The 26,797-nt window shown below is 36.3% G+C and overlaps 2 protein-coding genes and 1 pseudogene across 2 annotated transcripts; all 3 read left to right on the top strand.

Annotated features, from left to right (window-relative positions):
- Positions 1-391: 391 nt before the first annotated feature.
- LOC126698998 (peptidyl-prolyl cis-trans isomerase FKBP62) lies at positions 392-6,889 on the top strand. The gene is made up of 13 exons (XM_050396545.1): positions 392-794; positions 916-1,002; positions 4,211-4,471; positions 4,607-4,681; positions 4,769-4,849; positions 4,933-5,127; positions 5,221-5,313; positions 5,404-5,579; positions 5,691-5,813; positions 5,915-6,061; positions 6,140-6,267; positions 6,423-6,543; positions 6,637-6,889. The coding sequence occupies exons 1-13, from the start codon at positions 593-595 to the stop codon at positions 6,685-6,687; spliced, it is 1,740 nt and encodes a 579-aa protein (XP_050252502.1). The 5' UTR covers positions 392-592; the 3' UTR covers positions 6,688-6,889.
- Positions 6,890-10,423: 3,534 nt separating this feature from the next.
- Positions 10,424-14,132, top strand: LOC126698997 (40S ribosomal protein S8-like). Its single transcript, XM_050396544.1, has 5 exons — positions 10,424-10,545; positions 10,725-10,797; positions 12,261-12,591; positions 13,567-13,745; positions 13,837-14,132. The coding sequence occupies exons 1-5, from the start codon at positions 10,542-10,544 to the stop codon at positions 13,916-13,918; spliced, it is 669 nt and encodes a 222-aa protein (XP_050252501.1). The 5' UTR covers positions 10,424-10,541; the 3' UTR covers positions 13,919-14,132.
- Positions 14,133-24,686: 10,554 nt separating this feature from the next.
- Positions 24,687-24,901, top strand: LOC126701282 (U2 spliceosomal RNA; annotated as a pseudogene).
- Positions 24,902-26,797: the final 1,896 nt, after the last annotated feature.

The following is a 26,797-nucleotide window of genomic DNA, read 5'->3' as shown; positions in this document are numbered from 1 at the left end:
TGGAGTTAAATAGCTTTAAATCAATTTAAAATTAGAGTCATTATATGATCACAAATCAATTTTACTCATTTTTGCAACTATTTTATGTGATAGATCATGATTTTTTTTTTTTTTTTTTTTTTTTAAGAGGTCATGATTAGTTAGATATCACTTTTATACAAATCTATCACTTTACCTTCCTCTTCTTCTTCTTTTTATTTAATTTTTTTTTTTTTTGGGACTTTAGAAGATGGGTACGAAATTAGTTATGAATTTGAGAATGTACTTGAAGAAAAATTTAAAATAATAGTAATGAATAATATATCTTTTGAAGACCAAAACAGAACGTTTAAACCGTTCATTGTAGTCTCTGGAACCATCGGGACCCTTGATTAGTTTCTACACTCTTTAAACCCTTTTCTCCGAACTATCTAGAACCCATCTTTCTCTTTGTATGTCTCTCTCTCCACGCCATTAAAGCCCCCACACACCCGCTTTGAGATTCACTCTAAACACACACACACATACAGTCTCTCTCTCTCTCTCTCTCTGTGTCTCTGTCTCTGTAAGCTTAGAATCCTTTTTTGTCTCTTATCTCTATCGCTTTTTTGAGATGGATGAGGACTTCGAAATGCCGACTGGGGCTGACGAGATGATGAACATGAACGAAGTCGACGATTTGGATCTCCCAGAAGACACTCCTCCCATTCTCAAAGTCGGTGAAGAGAAGGAGATCGGTAAACAAGGGTTGAAGAAGAAGCTTTTGAAAGAAGGTCAAAACTGGGACACACCTGAAAATGGCGACGAGGTCGAAGGTGGGGTATTTTGTATTTTTTTTTTTTTTAATGATTGTTTTGCGTTTTTCGTGGTTTTTAAGGAATTGGGTTTTTTTTTTTTTGGTTGAATTAATGGGTTTTTTGTTGTTGTTGATTTTAGTTCATTATACGGGGACTTTGCTTGATGGAACTCAGTTCGATTCGAGTCGTGATAGAGGGACGCCTTTCAAGTTCACTCTCGGACAAGGTGAGTGAGCAAGCGATTTGGGTTTTTTTCATTTTATTGAATTTGGAAATTGGGTTTTGGTTTTTGAGATTGTATGAGCATTGTGTTTTGGGTTCAAGTTGATTGGTAGCTCTATAATAAGAAAATGTTTCTTTTAATATTTTTGTTTGAAATTTGTTCCTTGCTATGAAGTACCATAAATAGTATGTTTTTGAGTAAATAAGTTGTTTATAAAAGGAAAAAAAAAAGAATCTCTTGGGATGTTTCATGAATGAGTTCTAGCTCCAATGATATCAAAATTACGTGTTCTTTTTAACCATTCTATTTATTTATATTTGGAATTTGGGTGCGATTATTTTGATTGTATGAGGCATTGTATTCAAATTGGAAGCTTGAATTCGTGTGTACTAGTAAACATGGTTAGTACCTATAATAAGAAACTATTACTTTCTGAATTCTGTTTGAAATTTTTTCCTTGCTATGAAGTATAAAAAATAGCATGTTTTGGGTAAATAAGATGTTAAAAAAAGAAAAGTAAAAGAGATATTTCATGAATGAGTTCTAGCTCAAATTCTATCTCCTCTAAGAACAAGGTGCAGGGTGAGGTAGTTGATTTAAAACTGTGTAATTACCAATAAAGAAAGAAAAAAACCGTTAGGATTTCTCAAATTCAAGACTCTGTGTGAGAACAAAGTAATATTGATTTAAATCGATGGAACAAAAAGAGTAGAGGAAGATTAAAAATAACATTAAATAGAATTAGTAAAAACGATCCTTAATTAGGAAGTCACTAGGAGTATTACTTCAAATCAAATAGAATGGTGAAAAGAATACATGTGGCTGATCCTAACTAGTCTATTGAGGATCCATAGTCGATACCAAAAATTTAGGGTTAAGGCTTGGTAGTTGTTGTATGAGATGAAAGTAGCATTGAGTTGTTTCTGCTAGCTATTAGTAAAATTCCATCTGTTGTGATTTTTTATGGTCCCAAAAAATATCGGGTCAGTGGAAAAGAAGACTCTACTTTTCCACTTTCATGAATTTGAAAAGGAAATAAAAAGGAAAAACATACACACACCCCAGGGAACAATGAGGGAAAGAGATAAGGGTAAAATCAATTAAGAAATGGTTTTTAAGTGAGTACAAGAGACAACCAAATCTAACCAGTGAAGGAAAATTCAGGGTACTATTGAACGCATGATAATTCAGATAGATGGGGCTGGCAGCAAATATATGGGCCAAAAAGGACAGAGCTTGCTTCAGTTTTCCAGATTCTCCAGGCTGCTTCAGTATTGTGTATTTTGTGTTGTTAACCTATGTTTTTATTTTGGTGAAAACCTACTTCCTCCCCCATAGTATAAGGGTAGTTCACAATTCCCACCCTTATCTTGGAAGCCAACCAATTTCCCCCCTTTATGTTTGGAAAATGAGCAAATAGCCCCACTCCGATACCTCAGTTAAATCCAACAGAATCACAACGATTACAAATACAATCCAAAAATGCAATGCAATTCTCAATTTTCTCTTCTTTGTGGTGTATGAGTATGACTAATAATTTCTTCCCATTGGATTTAACTGAGAAAATAATGTAATGGGGGTATTTGCTCATTTCTCAAACATAGAGGGGGAAATTGTGAAGTACCCTAAACATAAAAGGGGGAAAGTGCATTTTCCCCTTTTATTTTTATGTTGATACCCGGGCATTCTAGGAGTGTGGCATTAGTTTTTAAGTATTACCATAACAAGTGGTTGTGCTGGATTCTGATACCTGTGCTTACTTTGAAAGTGGACAATCACCCTAAGAATCATTGATACAGACATGGATATGAGTCATATGACAACATGAGACACCACATGATAATTCTTGAAAAATTAGGACACGACATCTTTGGGGATATAACAAGTTAATTTTAGTTTTTAAAATAACAACTATTAAAAACATATATATAAAAATTATTTTACGTTAAAGAATTATATTTTTTCCAACCTAGAAAACACACTAAGTACACGTATGCAGTGGTGTCTCATCTGACATGGGACACATTGAGAATTTTGTAGTGTCCGTGCTTTTTAGTTGTATGTGGATAGGTGGTGCATCAATAGAAAAGTTTCTCATGTACATGCTGGCTTTAATCCAGCCATGATGCACCAATAAATGAGCATGATTGCATAATCCAGTAACATGAACATTGAAAGCTGATAACCACCCAATATACATTGTTTTGCACAATATTAGTGAAGGGTCAGGTCAAATTTTGAGTTTTTCCCTTGTTCCTTCTTAAATGTCCGTTTCTTGCTTTCTCTCATTACGCCTGGTGTGTGCACATGTCTGTGTTCTAATTTTAAACTCACCCCACCCCCTGATACAAACCAACCCCCCCCCCCCCCCCCCCCTCCAAAAAAAAAAAAAGAAACCTTAAAAATAAATGGTGAATACTGATGGAGAAGCTATAGATGCAAAGGTAGAGTAAAATGTGGTGGCTCAGTACCAGTGTGCCACTGATGGAATAATATGCATTGATTGGAAGGTTGAGCTTAGGCCATGGAACATGCCGAAAGTAAAAATTAAAAAAGAAAAAGAGTTAAGTCTGTAGAATATGATGAGACCATGTCAAATTGGATGGAAGTTTTGGTACCCAGAAATAATTAAGAGATCAGTTATATGGGGGGATTCATTTTTTATTGCCTTTGGAGCTGATAATGTTCAAGGGGAAATGTGTCTGGCTTGAGGCATCTTCCAATCATGTTCTCACATTATCAAACCTTTGTCAATGTTGAGTCCACATCAACCTTTTTCATGATCTGTTATAGGAAACACAGTTAATTATGTGCAGACCTCTTTCAAATGAGGAAAGAGATTTAAAAATTGCTTTGCCTTTTGGGGTTGTAGTTACACCATATGCCTTTGTTATCCTACCTCAGTACTTGAAACTTGGAAGATCTCAGGGGTGCTCTATTTTTGTTGCTAAATGATTCCATTCTGTGAAGAAAAATACAAGGAAGTATATCCTTTTGTGTTTCCCATTATAGTCTTTCTCTCTATAATACCCGCTCTTAATTATTTTAGGATTGCTTGTAATTTTACTCTACAACTTATTTAATTGCTGTCTATGAAGACTGGCCCCTCTAGTTAGTCCTTGTTTTGTTTTTACATGATGTCATACTGGTGGCCCTTGTTGAAGGTTAGAGATTTGAACTTACATGACATTCTTTTTGATTGTGATGGCAGGACAAGTAATCAAAGGATGGGATCTGGGTATCAAAACTATGAAGAAAGGTGAAAATGCCTTATTTACCATTCCTCCTGAGCTAGCTTATGGTGAGTCTGGTTCTCCTCCAACCATTCCTCCAAATGCCACTTTGCAATTCGATGTTGAGTTGCTGTCTTGGACTAGTGTCAAGGACATATGTAAGGATGGTGGAATATTTAAGAAGATTCTCACTGAAGGAGAGAAATGGGAGAATCCAAAGGACCTTGATGAAGTGTTAGGTACAGTATACTTTTCCAACTTTTTTGAATTTTTTTTTCTCAATTGTTGTACTCTTTTAAGTGACATTGTTATAACTGATAATTCCATCTTTATTTCTTTTTTTGATAAGTAATTCCATCTTTATTTCATTGCAGTTAAGTATGAAGTTCGCCTTGAGGATGGAACCCTCATTGCAAAATCTGAGGGAGTTGAATTCACCGTTAAAGAGGGTATGTTACTTGTACTTCTACAGAACTAAGACCCTTTGAGGTCAATGTTGGTTTTGCATATCTAATTTAATTTCCACTTATGAACAGGTTGTTTCTGCCCTGCACTGTCCAAGGCTGTTAAAACAATGAAGAAGGGGGAAAAGGTGCTTTTGACAGTGAAGCCGCAATGTAAGTTGTCTTCTTGAAGTCCAGTTATATAGCAGCCATGTATTTGATTGTGTTTTTCTTATTTTGTTGACTATTGGTTGCAGATGGATTTGGGGAAAAGGGTCGCCCAGCTTCTGGTGATCAAGGTGCAGTCCCACCAAATGCAACACTGCAGATAACTCTTGAATTGGTATCATGGAAGACTGTATCAGAAATCACTGATGACAAGAAGATTATAAAGAAGATCCTGAAGGAAGGAGAGGGCTATGAGCGTCCAAATGATGGATCTGTTGTCAAATGTTAGTGTTAAATTTTTTTAAAAGTAAATATGTTCTTTTACCTATGCTAGATTGTATGGTTCCTGATGAGTTCCATTATTTTGCATCTGGCAGTGAAATTGATTGGTAAACTGCAAGATGGTACTGTATTTTTAAAGAAAGGCCATGGAGATGGAGATGAGCTGTTTGAATTCAAGACAGATGATGGTAAAAACTGGAGCCACCCTTTCTTGGTTACTGATTTTGTTCACTTTTGCGCTGTGTATTGACTGACTTGAGGTCTGGATTTGTTGGTAGAGCAAGTTATTGATGGGCTTGATAAAGCTGTGATGACAATGAAGAAGGGTGAGGTAGCCTTGTTGACTATAGCCCCGGAGTATGCTTTTGGGTCCTCTGAATCCCAGCAGGAGTTGGCTGTGGTTCCTCCCAACTCCACTGTGTCCTATGAGGTTGAGATGGTATCTTTTGACAAGGTTAGTTTTATGGGCTTTGATTCAGTTGTAAAGACATTTTAATTTCATTTGGTTAAGTTATAAAAATGTGTGGGTTTTGAATTCAATTTATTATAATGGTTTTTCTTTTAGGAGAAGGAATCATGGGATATGAACACTCCAGAAAAAATTGAAGCTGCCGGTAAAAAGAAGGAAGAAGGAAATTTATTGTTCAAGGCTGGTAAATATGCAAAGGCTTCCAAGAAATATGAGAAGGTACACATTATAAGGAGCTTGTGACATGACAAGCAATTTTACTTGAATCACTGTTTTTGGTTGTGATATGCCCGGACTAAGTCCATCATTCATTTGTGTAGGCTGTGAAGTACATTGATTATGACTCGGCCTTTGAAGAGGAGGACAAAAAGCAGTCTAAAGCATTGAAGGTTGCATGCAATCTGAACAATGCAGCTTGCAAGTTGAAGTTAAGAGATTACAAGGAGGCTGAAAAATTGTGCACCAAGGTTATATACTTTGGTTTAATGTTTTGGCTTGTCTTTTAGTCTATATTACATTTATACTAATTGCTTGTGAATATGCAGGTGTTAGAGCTTGAGAGTAGAAATGTTAAGGCTCTTTACAGAAGGGCTCAGGCATATATTCAACTGGCAGACTTGGATTTAGCCGAATTTGATATCAAGAAAGCTCTTGAGATTGACCCTGACAACAGGTTTGTGACATCTCTATTTCTAGAATAGCCCAAAGTTGCTAACAGTAATAGGTCTTGTTCAAAATGTACACGAACATTAAAGACTAGGATAAGAGTAAATATACACAAATTTCCGTCCACCCCTCTGATTTGTTGCTTTTGTCATGTTGAAATAGGGATGTAAAGCTTGAGTACAAAACCTTGAAGGAGAAGGTCAAGGAATACAATAAGAAAGAGGCCAAGTTTTATGGCAACATGTTTGCCAAGCTAAATAAGTTGGAGCCTCATGAATCAGATGTAAGTAAATTCTGCATTTACTACAATACTTGCTGTGATGAGTATATTGAGGTTGGCTGTGTTGCTTAAACTTGTGTTGTCTTGTATATGCAGAAAGCTGCAGCTAAGGAAGCTGAGCCAATGAGTGTAGACAGCAAGGCATAAATGGAGTGCAACACGAACTTTGACTTCTTTCTTATAAGAGTGAATCCCTCATTTTATTGGTTTACTGCTCTTTGTTTCCCTTTCATAAATAGGACTTGCTCTTGGCATAGAGAGGTTGAAATGAATTTTCTGTACTGAGGATTATTGACATAAATTTTTAATTGTGAACTCTTATTAATAGAAGAAACTTGTGATGAACTAATGTGGATTTTGATTTTTTTTTTTTTTTTTTTCCTGAGGTTTTTCTTTTCCTTACTATTTGATAGGTTTTTACTCTAGTTGGTATGGAAGGAAGATGAGAAGGATAGAAAAAAAATGGAGGGAAAAATAATTCGACACTTTATATGCAAGTGTTTGGTAGGAGAGAATCGAGAGATGGGATGATGGAGGATGAAAAAGTTAAAAGTAATTGTTACATCCTTGTGTTAAATTGTATTCAATTAATTAAAAACTAAAATAGTACCTCCGGCTATTGTTCTTTCAAGAAGAAGGTCAAGTACTCGTGGGGAGAATGTGATTAACTAGTTATTAATGCAAAGAAAACGGCGGGTCTAGTGGAGGTTAGCCAAAAAGTTTGTCTTTAGCTCGCTAGCATCCGGAGTTCTAAAATCATATTCATTTTATCTATTTCAGCACATTATTTTACAGCTTACCTTACATCTCATATCTTATTTTTCACATCATACTCAACACTATTCATTTATATATTTATTCCTCTCTCTCTCTCTCTCTCTCTCTCTCTCTCTTCTTCTAAGCCAGCAAACCCCACACAACTAACCACAAAAACTCAACCAGCCACCTCCACAATCAGCCCTTGCTATTGCCACTGCCAAAATGACCCAACCGTCACGCACAAAGCCCACAACCTACCAAGTGACCCACAAACTCACAACCCATCAAACAACTTACAACCCTGCAATCATCAACCAATGTAGATCCACCTCATTGCCGCCGTCAGCACTGATCCATATACACAACCAACAAAGAGAGAGGCACGAACAACCAACCTCCAATAGCCACCACCAACATTGAACCAAAAATTAACCAACAAAAACCAACCACTGCCAACTAAAATCGCAACCTACAACACAACCCACTATCCACTGACCTAATCACCAATCCACTGCCACCCAAAATTGTGTGCAAGAGAGAGAAGAGAGATGGTGAATAAAAAAAGAGTATTTGAGTTTACAACTGACCTACAATAACTTCTAAATTTAAGAAATTAATGTAGCAAAGTTCAAAAAATTTTTAAGAATACACCTAGATGTAGCTAGGATTTTGGTGTTAGGGGTGTAAAAAATAGCATTTTGGGGGTTTTACACCCCTGGATGTAAATGCTCTTATGTTTCATCTTTTTCATTTTAATTGAATGCATTTTGAAGTTTGATTGATTTTTCTAGAGACAAAAATATTTGTAACAACTAAGGTGACAAGTAAGTTGATATTGGTAGGTAAAAATGTAATGTTAGTTGTAGGCGTAGATGCGAGAATTAGTAAAGATTGTTAACTTAATTATTGTAAAAATGTCGTAAAATGTGTTATGCCTAGAGCATTAATCATCTATTAATGGGTGATTAATGCCCTTGTCATGTCTTTATTCTGACTATCATATAAAAGCAAGCCCAATGTTTAGAACTTTAGAAGTTCTATTGGTTCATCTTCGTGGTCAATATTGCAATACATATATTCTCCAAAAAAAGAAAAAAAGAAAAAGAAAATTGCAATACATAATCAATTATCTTATTGTGCCCACTCTTCTTTGTGAGCTTTCTTCCTGCTAGGGTGCCATTGAAGGTTCTTCATTCTTTTAACCTTCCCTTTTATATTTTCATCTCCCTTTACTTCTCTCATTTAGTTCCCTCATATTCCCTATTCCAAACAATCCAGCCCCCTTTCTCCTTTCTTGGTATTGCAATATTTGACAGTAACTAATGGATATCAATAACTTTTCATAGGAAAATTATTGTGTACTCCTAAAATACCATAAATGCGTACTCCCTTCTCTCACATGAATGGTGGATTCCACCATGAATTTAATTAGTGGGACCCACTATTCATGTGAAAGGAGGGGATACACATTTATGATACTCCAAGAGTATTTAATAATTTTTCCTTTTCATATATGTTGAATTTGACTTTATTGCATTTGGTGAATTCTCGACACCTTGATTGGCTTGCCATGCCGTCAATCCAAGCTACCACTAACTCATCTTTAACTAAGTTTATCTGACACACCACAATTTCCTAATCAAGTTATAAATTCCAAGGTTTAAACTAACAAAATCAAAAAGTTAAAATTTAATTTGAACAGGAACAAATTCTCGAATTGTTATTTTTCCCATAAAAAAACATAGACTCTAGTCCTCGCAAACGGATCAAGTTGGGTTGAGTTAATAATAATAACAAATAATAAAATCATATATATATATATATATATATATTTGCATTCCTTTCAATACAAATAACAAAATACTCAAAAATAAAATTTAAATAATACATAAATTCTTAAATTTACATAATTCATAATTCACTAATCCTTAAATAAAAAATACTAATTGTTGTGGATCATAATTTTTTTTGTTAGGTTCAATATATAATCATCATAAGAGCAAGACTTAGATACAGTATTTATATGCTGTTCTTTAGGTTCCTTTTTAAGATTCTGCTCTATAGATTTTTTCTTATGGAATAAAAGTATATTTTTTTAATTAAATAGTCACATGGTTGAATCTTAAGAGGAAAACTTAAAAAACAACACCTAAAATACAGTACATAAGTTTTTTCCTCGTCATAAATACTAAATGACGTGGTTTAATGCTAAAAGTTGATTTAAAAGCACCAATAAGAGATCGTGTCCATTAAAAAGAGTTTAAAAATTTGAGTGTAATTCTCTTTCCACTGAATGAGAACATCCAACTTTGCAAATTGCTTTCAAGAAACAATTTTTTTTTTTTTTTTTTAAATTTCACTTATTTAAAAAATGGCTTAAGTGGCTTAGGTTAGGTATAGGTTGACCAAACATTTTAATGGATCAAGTACAAGTTCACTTGTTGTCCCTAACGATTGGTTAATCCTAATTTCTAGGGGTGTGCAACGAACCTATCAAAACCAACTTGATCTAACACAACCTTGTTAGTCGGTTTTTAGGGGTTAATGGGTTGGGTTGAGTTGTGAAATTTGTTTTTATAGTGGGTCAAGTTGGGTTTGGATCATAAGATTTACAAATCCACCTAACCCAATCCAATTTGCTTATATTTAATATACGTTTAACATTTTAAAAAACATATTTAAAAATATATCATACAATTTTGTTATTTGTTTTTTTTTACCTCTCTTCCTAAATAAAACTCAAACCCTAAATTCTCTTCATATAACTTGTGTCATACTTGGGATTATTTGGTCATAATTTTGCTCTTATTTGCAGTGGTATAGTTCTAATTCTCAATTTAATACTAATAATAGTAATTTAAAAAAAATCTATCCAACCCATAGATTCAACTCGATCCATATAGGTTGAGTTAGATTGAATTGAACCCTTGAGATGATTTGGATTTTTTAAAACCCATCATGGTAAGTTGGGTAGAAAAAACCATTCAACCCAATCCGACCATGCTAACTCCAGTAATCTCCCTTCCAGACCAAAAATTAAAATAATAATAATAATAATCAAAATGTAGAAACTATTTTTTTTTTCTTTTTTTAAGTATAAGCTGAAATGACAAAAACACCCTCCTCTCGAAATTGCGTGAAAGTGCACTAGGGTTTCATATTTAATCCCAGACAACCAGGGTTTTAACATTTAGAGAGAGAGAGAGAGAGAGAGAGAGAGAGCACTTCGCTGCGGGGCCAAGATGGGTAGGATCTTCGATACCCTATACGCTCTATGATCTGATTAAACTTCTGAATATTTGATATCCTCCATTTTCTCAGGATCCAAACATAAACCACAAAAAAAGCAAGCTTTTTTTTTTTGTGGGTATATATATATTTTTCTATCTCTCATGGAATTCCCACTGTTTTGTTTGTTTTGTCAGGTATCTCAAGAGATTCCATGCACAAGAGACGTGCCACTGGTGGCAAGAAGAAAGCTTGGAGAAAGAAGCGCAAGTATTACCCTTTTCCCTCTATTCTTACATATATTTGTGTGTATGATATGTATGATTGTGTTTATATTTAAAGCTATTGATATCTTTTATGGATACCCATCTGGGTATTTGTTTGGCTGCTGGGAAATCTGGGAAAACGCAAGTCAATGAAAATGTGGTATAATCACTGATGATAATGTTTTATGGGTACCCATTTGGGTATTAGTTTCTGGGGGTCTTTTAGGTGTCAAGGAAATCTGAGATGGGATTTTGTCTATTTTTGGTCTTTTATTTTGTGATAACAAAAGCTGAACTGGTCCATTATCGTTTGAATTTTGGCATCTTGGACTTTTGGTGTACAGATGGATGATATATGCTTGTTTAATTAACATTATGCTGGTAGATAGAATCCTATAAATTTGCAATGCAGGAATTATAATGAAAATAAAACTGTTGTAGAATTAGGATATTTAGAATGTTCTGAAAATTAGTGCTGCAATTTGTAATTTTTGGCATAAACTGTAGCAACTTAATTAAAATTGAATGGCTAAAAATTTCTACTGGGCTGAATTTATCTGTGATTGTTTAGATTTGGATTTATTTATGTTTTGATCCTGACATGGTAAGATTTGACAACTATCAAAGTAATTGGGGATAGGCTCATTCATAAGGAATTCTCTCTTCAATGACTTTTATCAGCCATTGAATCCTGTCATTTCAACCTCAAACAAAGAATCAAGAAATTATTTAAAAAGTGATCTGGGAACTTACCTATGTGCTAGGTGCCTTTAGGAAGACATTCGTCTTTGGTGCTTAGGTGAATGCCTCTTCTCTGTATATTGCAGCTGGACCAAATAGTCCCTCAAGGAATGAATTTTTTTTATAGCTACAATGGGAGGTGAATTTTGTCCATGTCATGTATATTTTGTTCAGTAAAAGTATTTTAGAAAGTGGGGTTGGGTTGTGTAGGTCTCTTGAAGTCAAACTAAATGTCTAAAACCATTGGGAGAATAGACAATTAGTTCTGAAGAATGTTTGCAACTCTATTTTCTGATATGCGTAAATTGATTTTTACCAATTTTTTTTGGCTTAGCTAAGTTGAGGTGGCCCACCTTGTTGTCTTCATATTCCTACCATTTGATTGGTCTGTTTCATCTCTTCAACTACATATGCATTTTGCGGGGTTATAAGAGTTCCAGCCATTCAATATTAATCTTGTTTTTTAGCTTTTTCCATACTTCTAATACATATTTTGGATCATTAGATGGTAGCAAAGCTATGATGACTATTTTAGTTGATATTTGAGGTTGGAAAGACCTCCAACATGGGTGAACTTATTGGTTGGTTATCCAAACTTCACATTGTTGCAGGTTTCTGAGCACTATATTACGAGTTCTTACACTTTTCTCTGATAATGCTTTAATCCATGCTCTATTATGTTTTTATATAATTTTTGCTTATCTAATTCTTTATTGGTTTATTAAGGTATGAGCTTGGTCGCCAGCCAGCAAATACTAAGCTCTCAAGCAACAAGACAGTAAGGAGAATCCGTGTGAGAGGTGGAAATGTGAAGTGGAGAGCCCTTAGATTGGATACAGGGAATTTTTCATGGGGTAGTGAGGCTGTCACTCGCAAAACCCGTCTCCTTGATGTGGTTTACAATGCCTCAAACAACGAACTTGTTAGGACACAAACTCTGGTGAAGAGTGCCATTGTTCAAGTCGATGCGGCTCCATTTAAGCAATGGTACCTTCAACACTACGGTGTTGATGTTGGTAGGAAGAAGAAGGCAACCACTAAGAAGGAAACCACAGAGGTGATATATGATTGTGAAATTTTGTTACAGAAAAAAAAATTAATCATATGTTTGTCTAAATGTTGTTTATGAATTTAGCATTTTGTCTTGTGGTATCCATTAATTGTGATATGTCAATATGATAATATGCCTTGGTCTATTCACCTTCATTATGCTCTATATTCCTCCTTTACCCGTCCCAAAAAGAACCACTAATTGTTTGATAAGTAAGAAAAGTAGCATTTATATTGTAGTTAGAGGCATTTAAATTTTATCCGAACATATAAGATATAGCCAAAAAAAAAAAAAAAAACGATATATTTATTGATAAATGCCTTTTGTTTCCTGTTTTTCTCTGCTGGTGTTTAATCCATACATTTCTTATTTAAATTAAATTAGAAGCCTGTGCTGCAGTAATTGAATTATTCTGGGCTTTGGTAATTATTTCTGATCTTTACATGAATTCATTAGCTTTTATATTGGTATAAAAAAGTATGTGTTCTAAAGTGAGTATGGACTATGCCCATTGATAGTAAGCTGGTTTATTGCTGGTTTAACTGAATCTACTATACTACTGCACTTTTATAATTTAAAGTGGATTACATGATTGATGTAATGTGTACTACTTTCACAAAATTGTTCCGCCTTTTCTCTTGTTTGTCTAAATGTATTTTTTTGTTAGGGTTTTCTACTTTTATTTCACTCATTTTATTAACCTTTTCCCTTCTCATCTTATAATTATTGGAATTGAACTTTATAAATTTCTACATGATAATATGTCAAGCTCCCTTAATGTATTCCTACCATCAAAATATTGTAATTAATAGACATTACAAATAATCCAGGTGACACCATAGACACCACATGCTACTCTCCTGTCTCTTTCGCATGTTATCCACTGGATGCATTCTTTAAGTTTTGATTTTATTCTGTCTATTCTGATTTTTCAGTTTCCAAAAGAAATTGACATTTTTTGTTTTTGGGCAACAATTATAGGAGGGGGAAGGTGCTGCTACAGCTACAGAGGAAATTAAGAAGAGCAATCATGTTCAGAGGAAGATTGAGAAGCGCCAGAAAGATCGTCAACTTGATCCGCATATTGAAGAGCAGTTTGGTTCTGGTAGGTTGTTGGCCTGCATCTCTTCCCGACCTGGTCAATGTGGCAGAGCTGATGGGTAAGCTTAATTAGACCGAAGGTTTCTGAGATTACCTTTGTTATGTATCTTTTGTTTTACCAATCATTGAACTTTTTTTTTTCCCTGGTAGGTACATATTGGAAGGGAAAGAACTTGAATTCTATATGAAGAAACTCCAGCGGAAGAAGGGAAAGGCTGGTACTGGTGCTTAATTGTACTGTGTTAGTGTTTTGATGTTGCCTATATTGAATCTTTATTTTTAGGCTATAGCTTCCATTGAAGAAGAGGCTTTTGCTAAGCATTTTTGCTGTTACCTGATTGGTGACCACTTGAACGATGTCAATTGTTGTGGCATCATCTCTTAGAACATTTTTGGCAACACATTGGGTTTAATTCATTTATTACGGGGCCTTTTATTTTTCTCTATCTGATGGTTTTTTTTTTGCTGAATATTCTATCTGATGATTGTTTGTGGTTGCTTTGAAGCGGTCATCCATCCTTCTTAAATAATAAGATTGAATCGAAAAGAATAATGTGATAAAGAGTATGATAAATTCTTGGAGAAGAAAGAAACTATTTTATCATTTAACATCTCTGTAAAATTCCATCAAATCGAAGTGATATTAGAAACACATGGGTTTAGTTAGTCACACCTCAAATTCTCGTAAAAATATATCATTAGGGAATCACGTTACTATTATTCAAACTGGTATGAAAGGTATAGCTGCTTGTCTTGTAAAGTGATATCAAGTACATATTATCGACAAAAAAAAAAAAAAAGGTGATATTAAGTCCGTGCTTGGATGGAAGGTGCGGCTGTTTTGTTCAAACTAGTGTCAGTTGTGTGAAAGGTACGGATTTGGAAATACCAGTGAAAAACTTGCTAAGGAGATTAAATTATACATGCCAAACCTCAAGGGAAGGCTTAAAATGGATTAATTCCAAACGGTGTTGTAGTTGAGAATAATGAATAGCTGAAAGTGCAACCATCTGCTAAGGAGGTTAGTTTCTCCACACACCCCCCCAACCTCCCCCCCAAAAAAAAAAAACCCGCTAAGGAGATTAAGAAAACAAAATTCATTATGGAGTCCCACAAAGCACCGAGTCTAGATGGTTTATCTCATTATTCTTTAACCATCACTAGGATATCATTGTGTAATTGTTGTTGCGTCTAGTTTCATCTCTGAAGGATTCACGCTGAAGAAATTTAATCATACATTTTTTTTTGGACGTAAAATAAAAATATGTTTATGAATTTGATTCCTAAGGGTGACAAAGCTGCAATGGTGAACCATTAGACCAATTAGTCTTTATAATGTCTACGAGGCTATTTTCAAAATCCTTGCAATCGATTCAACCCCTTTCTACCCAAGTGATATCTCAATGGCAAGTAATGCTTATTCCTGGAAGAAAAATCTAGGATAATAGCTTAATTGCTCAAGAGACCATCCATTCCATGGAAAGGAAAAGGGGAAAAAAAAGAGAGAAGAAAATGGTGGATTGGTTTGATCCTTGAGATGGAATAGCCTTTGATAAGCTCTAGTAGATGCTTTGGATTTTCAGATGAATGAATAAGATGGGTGGAACAATGCATAACAACATAATTTTTTATATCCTACTTAATGGGCCTTTATATATATATATATATATATATATATATATGGAACGGTTAGACTAAGCTTTGATCAGTCTAGGTTTAGGTCACCATTAGATTATGAGACACCCAGATCTCCCATAGATTTACACCACAGGTCTAGATCCATAGATCTACGCCAACCCTTTAGGCAGCCAACTATCCTTCTAAAAGATAGACCTGCATCCCAGTTTAGTAGTTCGTCTAGAACACGAGCTCCTACCTCTAGAAGAGACTTAGGTCCACAGTTTCAAGGTGTTAAAGACCACTCCCAGGTTAGTACCCCTTGTTACACAGCCAAGCAAGACTCAGTTGTTGATCAGGAAGAAGACAGCAACAGTCAAGACAGTCTTAGACCTCCCTCACCATCAGGATCTGATTTTAGAAATCCTATTCAGCAGGAAACTGAATATGATCATCAGCTCCTAGTATTAACAAAGGAATTCATCCCTGATATGGACATGCTTGAAAAGGAATTTAATTCTGAAAAGAACAGAGTTAAGAAAGAAGCCTATCGAGCCAACCATACCAAAGAACAAAAGGTTGAAGTTTTGGAGAAATGGAAGTTATTCATGAAAGAGGTAAAAGCAGACTATCCTTTCTTTGAATACTTTGAGAAACATTTCCAATGAGGTCTGGCTTACAATCAGAGCCATTTGTGGCCGATCGTAAGTGTTTGTAAGTTACTGTAATTATTTTTGATTTTCAATCAAGTTGGCCGGTGATACCGCCATAGTTATCCATTATTTTGGTTATACATTACTTTGAAGTATGTTATCTCTAACAAACATTATTTTATTTTACATCTATTTTCTGATAGCACTTCCACTCCCATATGTTGCATTCTTCATCTACTACTTCATCTTAGTCAGTGTTTACTGTTCTTTCTTTTGGTGGTAGGCTGAGCCTCCCGTTCATTCAAACTGTTTATTATCTTGTGATTATCTGTTTGAGCTAATCTTTTGCTCCCCAGTTATCTTCTTCTTCTTGTCTTTGTTTCTTTCCCTACAATTTGTTGCAGATGTGTACTAAACCAGGTTCTGTGAGAGAAATGTTACCCTGTAAGTCTAGGAGTAAGTTCCAGTTCTGTGTCGGTTTTGCTGCCCAGTAAATCTAATCCCGAAGGTTGGTGTGAACCAAAGACCGAGAAACAAGCCCCGTTAGCCGTTAGCCAGGAGAGCGTTAGGCGTTTGAGGGAACGTGTAAGGGACGGTTCATATACACCAATAGCTAAGTACAGCGGTGGTAAGTAGCAGCAAAAGACACAGAAGGCATCCGGAAACAGCCATAAGTGGTAGCATATCATAGGAAGGTAGTCATACACTCCCTGTTTCAGATCTAAGGATAGATCCAGAAATTGGAAGATAAAGATTGTCTAGGTTGTAATTGATTTTTTAGGCTTCTAATCCAGAATGATAAATAGGATGTTTAGAAGGAGTGACTCTTCCACTTCCATTAGATCTAGCAGTACAAACCCTCCTGACATTCCACAAGAAGATGGAGCAATCAACTCAGAGTCGTACCAGCTTTCAGATCTAGATCAGAAGTTAGGAGATTGGAACATACCCAAAGTTCCCACAACCCAAGTCTATAAGTCATCATCATGGTCCTTAAAAAAGTCTTTCAGAACAGACTACCATGTTAGGACTATAGAACAAGTCTACAGCATTAACAAGGAATTTGAAACCTGTTATTTGTTGTCCCCTGCAGCCATAAAAGCTCACAGGGAAAGTGGTCATAGATTCCTCCACATAGGACTTGTCCAAGTTGGAGTAAAACCATTGATCAGAGAAGGTTTGAATAACTCGATCCTCATGGCGCTTAGAGACACCCGTCTTATCAGATTTAGAGACAGTCTCCTAGGAACCATAGAATCCAGTTTAAGTAATGGTCCAGTTCACTTCGACTGTTACCCAAACCTCACAGTTGCACTTGACGACCCTCATATCTTGAAGGTCCTCACCCTCAATATCAAAACCCATGGAAACCTTGTGTTACATGGAACCAAACAGATTGCTCTTATATACAGAGTGTATTATAAGTGCATGCGAACCAACATGTCTATTCAAGCGTTCGATAAGAGAAAGCCAGGTGAAACTACTCTTATCCAAACCTCGGATGTTAGATCCACTGTTCAGGTACCAAAAACCTTGAAATGGTCTGAAATAACATTCCCAGCACAATGGACTTTAGAAAATGAGAATTATCCTTTACAGGTCCAAAACCCTGTTAGAAGTCCAGATCTAGACATCATCCAGCAGCTAGCCGATGGAACGGTTAGACTAAGCTTTGATCAGTCTAGGTTTAGGTCACCATTAGACTATGAGACACCCAGATCTCCCATAGATTTACACCACAGGTCTAGATCCATAGATCTACGCCAACCCTTTAGGCAGCCAACTATCCTTCTAAAAGATAGACCTGCATCCCAGTTTAGTAGTTCGTCTAGAACACGAGCTCCTACCTCTAGAAGAGACTTAGGTCCACAGTTTCAAGGTGTTAAAGACCACTCCCAGGTTAGTACCCCTTGTTACACAGCCAAGCAAGACTCAGTTGTTGATCAGGAAGAAGACAGCAACAGTCAGGACAGTCTTAGACCTCCCTCACCATCAGGATCTGATTTTAGAAATCCTATTAAGCAGGAAACTGAATATGATCATCAGCTCCTAGTATTAACAAAGGAATTCATCCCTGATATGGACATGCTTGAAAAGGAATTTAATTCTGAAAAGAACAGAGTTAAGAAAGAAGCCTATCGAGCCAACCATACCAAGGAGCAAAAGGTTGAAGTTTTGGAAAAATGGAAGTTGTTCATGAAAGAGGTAAAAGCAGACTATCCTTTCTTTGAATACTTTGAAAAACATTTCCATTGGCATAAGAAGAACTATGTCAAAACCAAACTTCCAACAAAAACCCCTTCACCAACAAAGGCTAGACATTTAGCACAGCAAGTAGAGAAAATGTCTCTCCTTCACCAGAAGTAAATCTCTCCTCTAGCAGTTCTAATGAACCTTCCTCAGAAAGTGAAAAGGAGAAGGAACCACTAGACGACCAGCTTGGTAATACACCCCCACTCCCTCTTAAGAAATGGATATCCAAGTACAGAGGAAACCCAGCCTTCAAAGACTTCCATAGGAAGAAGATTGTTTCCAGAGAATATAGAAGACAGAAATTGGAAAGCAAAGGCTTCTATAAAAAAGGAAACTCCAACACCATTGCCAAACTCAAACCTAAAGCAAAAGGAAAATGCTTTAAATGTGGAAAGAAAGGACATTTCAAGAAAGAATGTCCAGGCAAATCCCCTACCCATTCCTTAGTATCTGAAGATATTTCCAAGGCCTTAGAACTTGACCATCCAGAAAGTGAGTCTCCCAATAGTTCTATTAACCAAGAAATCCGTCAGATATACCACAATTCATCCTCTCCTAGAGTTTCAGATAGCACCTCTAGTAGTCTAGATGAAGCCATACCTTGCCAAGATAGTTGTTGTAAGAACAACACTATTAAAGTTCTTTCTAAGCAAGAAGAACTACTCCTAGATCTCATAGATCAGATTAGGGACCCAGAAGAGAAATCTCGAAGACTTAGTGAGTTCCATAAAACCCTAGTCAAGGAAACTAGTACAACCGACCTTAGGATTCAGGAACCCAAAGTTGACTTGGAGACAATCTACAATAGATTTACCAAACCCAAAAAAGAGATCACTACACAAGATCTCCAAAAAGAGATTAAGGATACCAAGTCCCAGGTTAGAACCCTTAGACAAGAATTAATCATCCTCAAAGTTGCAGATATAGAATCGGAACCATCCAATAGATCGTTCTTACAAACCACCAGTAGAATCAACTTCCAGAAATGGCATTCCAAAGTCAGGATTGTCATCAGCAAAGATTTTCAATTCGAGGTTGTAGCCCTAATAGACTCGGGCGCAGATCTCAACTGCATCCAAGAAGGAATCATTCCCTCAAAGTACTTCCGGAAAACCAAAGAAAGGTTAACCTCCGCAAGTGGTGGGAAAATGCAGATTGAATTTAAGATCCCAAAAGCACATGTTTGCCAAGACAATGCGTGTTTCAAAACCACCTTTGTTCTTGTCAAAAATATGACAGATAGGGTCATCTTAGGAAACCCATTCATGTGTCTGTTATATCCTTTCACCACGGATAGTGAAGGAATCACTACCCACCCCTTTGGCCGACCAGTCAAGTTTAAGTTCCTTAGGAGTCCTGAACCGAAAGACATCAATAGTCTCCAAGAAGTTTCCATCTCCAAGACCCTTAACCTCATTAAAGCCAAAACCCAACATCTTAAGTACCTTAGTAATGAACTAAGTTACAAAAGAGTTGATGAGCAATTAGACTGCAAGAGTTACCAATCAAACATCAGAAAGTTTGAAGAACAACTCAAACTTGAAGTTTGTTCTGATCTTCCCACAGCCTTTTGGCATAGGAAAAGGCACGAAGTTGCACTACCTTATGTCAAAGATTTTCATGAAAAAAACATCCCTATCCAAAGCTCTCCTCAGCTATAAAAGGGACCTTTGGATAGGATCAGGAGGGTGCTGAAATCACGGAGAGTAATTTGCTTTTACTGGGGGTAGATTCTTTTCCACCGAAAGCAAACAGTGATTTCCATGATTCTGTCTGGGGTACTGTAGAGTGAACAGTAACTGGTCACTGTTTATGAACAGTGTTTTGTCCCCTTGCTTTTCTGAAATAGTGACTCTGCATAGTGTTCTGGACTGTGCAGTAAATAGTGGTTTGTCTGCATGCGGGTACTGTTCTGAATAGTAACCGGTTCTTTGCAGAGGTAGTTTCTGAAACTTCCGAAGGCTATTCTGGAGCGTCCTGGGATATTAATCACTGTCCAAATTATAACCATCATAAGGATCTTGAGAATCCTGGAAAGGTTCATTTGGGACACGGTTGCACGAGGCTTCTGAAGAGGTAGGAGAGGTCTTTTCTGCTGACTCTAGCTGTGCAGATTGAAGGAGTAGCTGTTGGGCAAGATCTTTGAGTTCTCTGCTTGATTTCCCGGAGATCTATACTGAATCAAGGCTGGACTGTGATCTTGTGCAATGAGCTATCGGTTTCTGTACTGGAAGAGGAAAGTCTTTATACATTTTGGTGATAGCATCAGTTGGCCTGAACTTATCCCACCATTTTGTAAAGAATTCCCTATCAAGCAGATTCTGATTTATAGCATAATTCCACGAGCAAATCCAGTGGATCTTGTATTGAGCTGTCATATGCAAGATGGCTGGAAACTGTGAAGAATGCTTATCTGTCTGGAATTTGGAACCGAAATATCTTAGTGCATCCTGTAGAGGTTCTGGGAAGTTCTGAGGGGTTGAACCAAACATTTCCCACCACTTGAGGAACCACGAAGGCATCTGTCCCTTGAAATTCTTGTCAAACTGAATGAACCATGAGTGATCATAGGTCTCATTTTGGAAGAATAATACCTTTTCAAATGCATCCATGTAATCATAGTAATTGTACAGGGGTTCTGAGCCCTTGAGTACTGTAAGTGTTCTGAGAGTGGAAGGATGTCCCCAATCTTTGCAGCTCACAAAACTCTGTATCGTGAACTTATGATACAAGACAATTGAAGGATTATTCCTGTCTCTGATGTCTTCTATTCTGGCAGACTTTTCTTGTGTGAGAATGCCTTTATAGAATTTGATGCTCTTTTCTGGGCTTTTGGGAAGGAAATGCCATTCAGGAGGCAAAACTTCCATTGCTAGTGCCAGTGGATCCGTTACATGGGCCAGGTGTGGCTCAATATAAGAGATATGCTGAACAAAAGGTTTCTTAATATAAGAAGCTCTACCTGTTCTGGGAGGGAGAGTATATGAAGATTGCTTAGACACGATCGGACCAAAGGGTTCTTCAACTTTGTATGGAGCTAAAGTTGCTTTGGGAGAGAGTGTGGCTAAAGCAGAACTGTAACTGTGTTGTCCTTGGGGCCTTTGGTAATTTGGTTTTGGGATTGTGGAGACCAAATAACGATTGGCTATAATGGATGGTGGCACAGGTGAAACCTTAGGTGAACTGGAAAAGGGTACTAAAGGGCCAGGGTTCTGTGCCTGACTAGTACTCCTGGTGGTTTGCTGTTTAGGCATTTTTGGAGGTTGGGTTTGTACGGGTTTCTTCCCGGACATTTTGACTTGGATTCTGCAAAAATTCACGGGTTAGGAAGTCAGGGATACTATTCTGAGTTCCTGCTATGAATTCAATGTCAAAATCGAAAACTGAAAGAATGGCTTGCCAGCGTGCAAAAATTTGTTTTGATGCAATGTTTTGAACATCCTTTTCTAAAACATGTTTTGCAGATTTACAATCAATTCTTAATAGAAATTTTTGATTTAAAAGATCACTTTGAAATTTTGAAATGCATAGTACTACAGATAAAATTTCTTTTTTAATAGTACTATAATTTAGCTGAGTGGGAGTCCAAATTCCTGAATGAAAACAGACAATTTGTTTAGGGGAAGTGGGATTAGTACGCTGAAGGAGAATGCCGCCATAACCAACATTAGAGGCATCTGTTTAGACTACCTTGAAGGAATTTTCAGAGGGGATTCCTAGGCAAGGGAGGGTCTTGACATATTTCTTAACTTGTTGGACAACCGATGTATGAATGGGTGTCCAAGGAGGAGGATTGGTTCGGAGTCTATCAAAAAGAGGCTTGCATTGCTGCCTAAGGTTTTGATAGAAATCAGAAATGTAGTTGAGGGATCCTAAGAACCATTGGAGTTGGGTTTTTTCTAAGATTTCATCAGGGAACTTTTCCGCAAACTGGATGGCCCTATCTATGGGTTTGATGACTCCATGTCTGATGTCAAAACCTAGGAACCTGACACTTGTTTGGAAAAGCTTAATCTTCGGAGCCGAGACAACAAGACCATTTCTTTTGATGGTTTGGAAGAATGTTTTAAGATGCTTCCAATGTTTGTCTAGGGATTTTGAGAAGATAAGTACATCATCGATGTACACAATGGTGTGGCTGGAGAATGGATTAAAAATCTCATTCATGATGTTCTAGAATTCAGAATGTGCATTCTTAAGACCAAAGGGCATTACATTCCATTCGTAATGACCAAAGGGTGTGGTAAAGGCTGTCTTGTACCTATCAGACTCACTGATTTGTATCTGCCAGAAACCACTCTTCATGTCGAATTTACTGAAAACCACTGCTTTACTAAGCCTGTTAACTAAATCTCTTTTGTTAGGGATGGGATACCTAATCCATTCTAAGACGTTGTTAAGGGGCTTGTAATTGATGACAAGTCGAGGAACACCTCTTTCTATCTCAACATTTTTCTGGACATAAAAGGCTGGACAAGACCAAGGTGACTTAGAATTTCTGATGATTCCTTTTTCTAGAAGATCCTCTATTTCTGCCTTACAGGTATTCATGAGTTCTTGACTCATTTGAATAGGTCTGGCTTTGGTAGGGATTTGTGGCATTTGTGGCCGTTTGCTTTAAAATATATATATATATATATATATAACAGTGACAGATGAATAGTGATAGATAAATAGTGACAGGTGAATAGTGACAGATAAATAGTGACAGGTGAATAGTGACAGATAAATAGTGAATAGTAAAAGTGAATATTTCTTCTTTTGACTTCAATCTTTGGGGAATCCTACAGAGGATATGTAGAGATAATTGTTCTTCTTTTGACTTCAATCTTTGGGGAATCTTACGGAGGATATGTAGAGATAATTGTTGTCCTTTTGTGCCAATAATACCAAATGAACACCATTATTCGGGAATCTTCAGAAGCACTATTTTGGTGGGAAATAGGCTTTGAACAGTGGTAAATATTGAAGTGTTTCGGCCGTTGTGCAGGCCAGACAAATAGGAGAATCAATACCAATCTTCTGCCAAATCCGAGATATCTTCAAACAGTTCTGGATTGTAGGGGATTTCAGCAACATATTCTTCAAAAATATTGTAGCATTTTGGCCTTTGTGCAAGCTAGATAGGGGAATCAATAGTAGCAATAGTAGTAGCCTAGGGAAGCTACTCATCAATCAGTGGAAGGAGTATCGGATGGATAACCATCATAAGAATCCCTTGGAGAATCATCATCACATGCATGCTCATGATAGATAGCATATTATATATATATATATATATATATTTATATATATATATATATATATATATATAAGAAAGTGTTTGGGAGGCTACAAGATGTTTCTGAGACTTTTTTTTTTTATATAAAATTTTAATTATTTATTTCTTTATTTTAAAAGGTTGAATACTCTTAGTCTCATCCATCTCTTTCTTGGAACCATTCTTCGTTGACGTTAGCGTCTATGTTATGATTATCATAGTAAGGGTCATTGTGGTCAATCAGAAGGAGATTGGATAGTTCCTAAAGGTTGTCATGTGGCCATTGTTGTTTGTGAGCTTTTGGAGTATTTGGGCCTGTTTCACATAAAGTTCTCGTATTGAGAGTTTTTGTCCTGCTGAGAGCTTTCTCAACACATGACGAGGAAGGGTCCATATGCAAATGGAGGGAGTCATATGGGTTATATATATATATATATATATATGATAAATCCCTTGTCTTTGTTTTTGTTTAATTTTAGTAGTTTTGGTTCTTCTTCTCCAAAGAGTCATTTTGGTCACTTCAAAGGCATCAAAGTTTATTGCAAGAGCCCTCCAATTGGAAGATGATTTATTATCTTCATTCACAAAAGTTAGGAGGGGCATGAAGCAGTGAAGTTGTGTTTGCAATGTTATATGAGCGTGTGAGGTCAAGTTGTTAACTACTTAAAATCCTCTATCTTTTTCAGCAGAAACTAGGCAGATTTGATTGTTTTAGGTTGGCTGCTTGCATGAACCTAAAGTTAAAGCCAAGTTGCAAGGTTGGAAATGAAAACAAAAATTCTATCTCAAGCTGCAACTTTGATTTTTGTATTGGGATATATCACACCACTCTAGGCTTACTCCTGTGTAAGATGGGTGTAATATATCTTTTGTAATGTCAAATACCTTCTCAAGAAAGTGGGTATCCATGTACCTACAATAATGGCTTCTTTTATAAGGCAGAAGAAATTTCGTCATATCATCCTCCTGTAAGCTTTACTAATTAAAATTCAATTCTCTTCACGGCCAGCCATTCAGAGATACAACTAATAAAGCTACAAGAAGTTACAGTTCCTACTTCCTAAGAAAGCCTTCGTTGTTGATGTGAAAAGTACCCAGTTGGTTGAAGAGTGGAACAGAAACAAAAGAATATAAGTCAGTAGTCCCACATCTTATAAAAGAGAGGAGAGGAAAGCAAAGCTTGAAGATAAAAGACGAAGGCAGAGACAATGCAAAGCGTACCTTTCTCGGCCTTTTGGGGAAGATCAAGTGTAGTATCTGTTCTTATTAGGTTAATATCTGATATGTGGGTCATTGGCCAAGCGCTGCACTATAGCTCGGGCCTGGCGCACCCCGTAGTTCAAAATATTACAAAATTTGGTTGTCCTACTGACCAGTTTGGATAATATACGTGTGGGTTCTTGTTTTATAAGAGAAATAATACGTTCATAATATTTTTATAACAAATTCACAATAAATTTTAAGTGGTAAGTTGTTATTATTGGGACAAAAAAATAATAATTTTATAATAAATTCAAAACAAATTTTAAATGACAAGTTGTTGTTATTGAGGTAAAAAAGTAATATTAATGTTAGATTCAAATTTAAACCAATAACAACTAATTACTTATGATTTGTTGAGAAAATATTGTAGACGTAGCACCTTTCTTTACTTAATGGTTTCTAGTTTCCTGCCAAAGTAGATATTATTCCACTAACTATTTGGAAACTATGGGGTTAATGTACATTTCTTTTTTTTTTTTTGATTTAGTTATTTCTATAATTATAAGTATACATATTTATTCATTTAATAAACCTTGTTGAACTAAGTAGTCAAAGAATTGAAAAAGTTTTGTTTTTGTTTTTATCTGTTGAATCAGAGATTTTTATTGTTGAACAATTGGATTGGTTTGGTTTGGTTTTTTTTGAGCTGATTGAGAGTTCGATCGGTCTGATCTAATTTGTAAAACCATGGTATAAATTAATTATGCATAATACTACTAGAAGATGTACATCTGAAATGCAGTGGCACTCATTTGAGTTCAAAGGGGCAAACATCAAAAGATAATATTGAAAATAGTAACTTCAATAGATTAATCCAAGTACATTAAGTTTAAACAAGTAATTGATTAATTTATTTTTAAATTTGTAATTTGATCGCTCAAAATAAATCAATGTAAAAGTGTTAAAAAGTATAGCAATACATCTTGAAAGTTCTATAATGCCTCACTATCTTGATTGCTTTTAGAAAATTATGTTGGATTTAAACTCTCTTTGAATTCTTTCTCTATTATTCTAATTATTTAAAGTTGAGTTTATGGCCAAAAAAAAAAATGCCCAAAGTTTTGAAACTTTGACAGAGTCAAGAGATTGAGGGGGAAAAGATTAGCAGAGGGATTGAGACATTGTGGATTGTTGTTGTGTTTTGTTTTGAATAAATTTAAAATATGTGACCCACTACTTTGAGTTAAAGTGTAGTGAGAAATATGCATTTTATATAAACTTTGAAATGTTGTGATATGGAAAAATTGAATTTTAATTATTGTAAAAAACCACATGCGTCCTGTGAGGGGTATAAAATCGGGAAGCCCATGTCAATGTCTGTGCTGGGGCTAAGGCCTGATCCAAGGAAGGCCCACCCCTTGGCTATGGGAAGGATCCTCCTCGGCCATGGGAAGGACCCTCCTTGGCCATAAAATGTAGCCGAGAGCAAAGGGAGCAACTTGGTCCTGGTGATGACATTCTGGGTCATTTCGCCAAACAGGAAAAGTACTAAAACGACAAAGAATAAGGGAAATGTTGCCCTTACTGCAATTAAGTACTCTACACCTGACAGAGCTATGCTTTTCAGCTTTTACAACCACCCCCAACCACTTTGGGTATTGGTTGATGGGACAAGTACCTGCCCTATAAAGCTGAACCTACACGTGGACGTTGGGGGGAGGGAAAAAAGCTAGTATAAAAGGAGGAAGAAGCAGTCCAGAAAGGAGACTGGGACCAGGTCCAAGAACCGGAGCCACCTAGGCCGTGCCGAGGAGAAAGTCTTCTTGGATAAGCTCAGTTCACCTCTGTGCGATCATCATAAACACCATGACTAACAACTGCCCGTTCACCAAGGCCCAGCCTTTTAGCCCACTCTCTACAAATTTATTGTATTGGGCCCGCTGGTCCAAGATCCCACCCACCGTGTGGTATTAGGCTGAAAAACGAGACCCTACACATCCTAAGTCAAATTTTAAGTTCTCCTATTTATCTATATATACTATTTAAAGGAATTCCCCTATTTGGGATCTTCATTTTTTTTTCTTCAATAATACACCTAGACCCCTATGTTTTAGCGGAGACAAAA

The sequence above is a fragment of the Quercus robur genome, chromosome 9 (assembly GCF_932294415.1).
Source record: "Quercus robur chromosome 9, dhQueRobu3.1, whole genome shotgun sequence".
In the NCBI taxonomy this organism is placed as follows: Eukaryota; Viridiplantae; Streptophyta; class Magnoliopsida; order Fagales; family Fagaceae; genus Quercus; species Quercus robur.
This window is presented reverse-complemented; position numbering and strand designations above follow the sequence as displayed.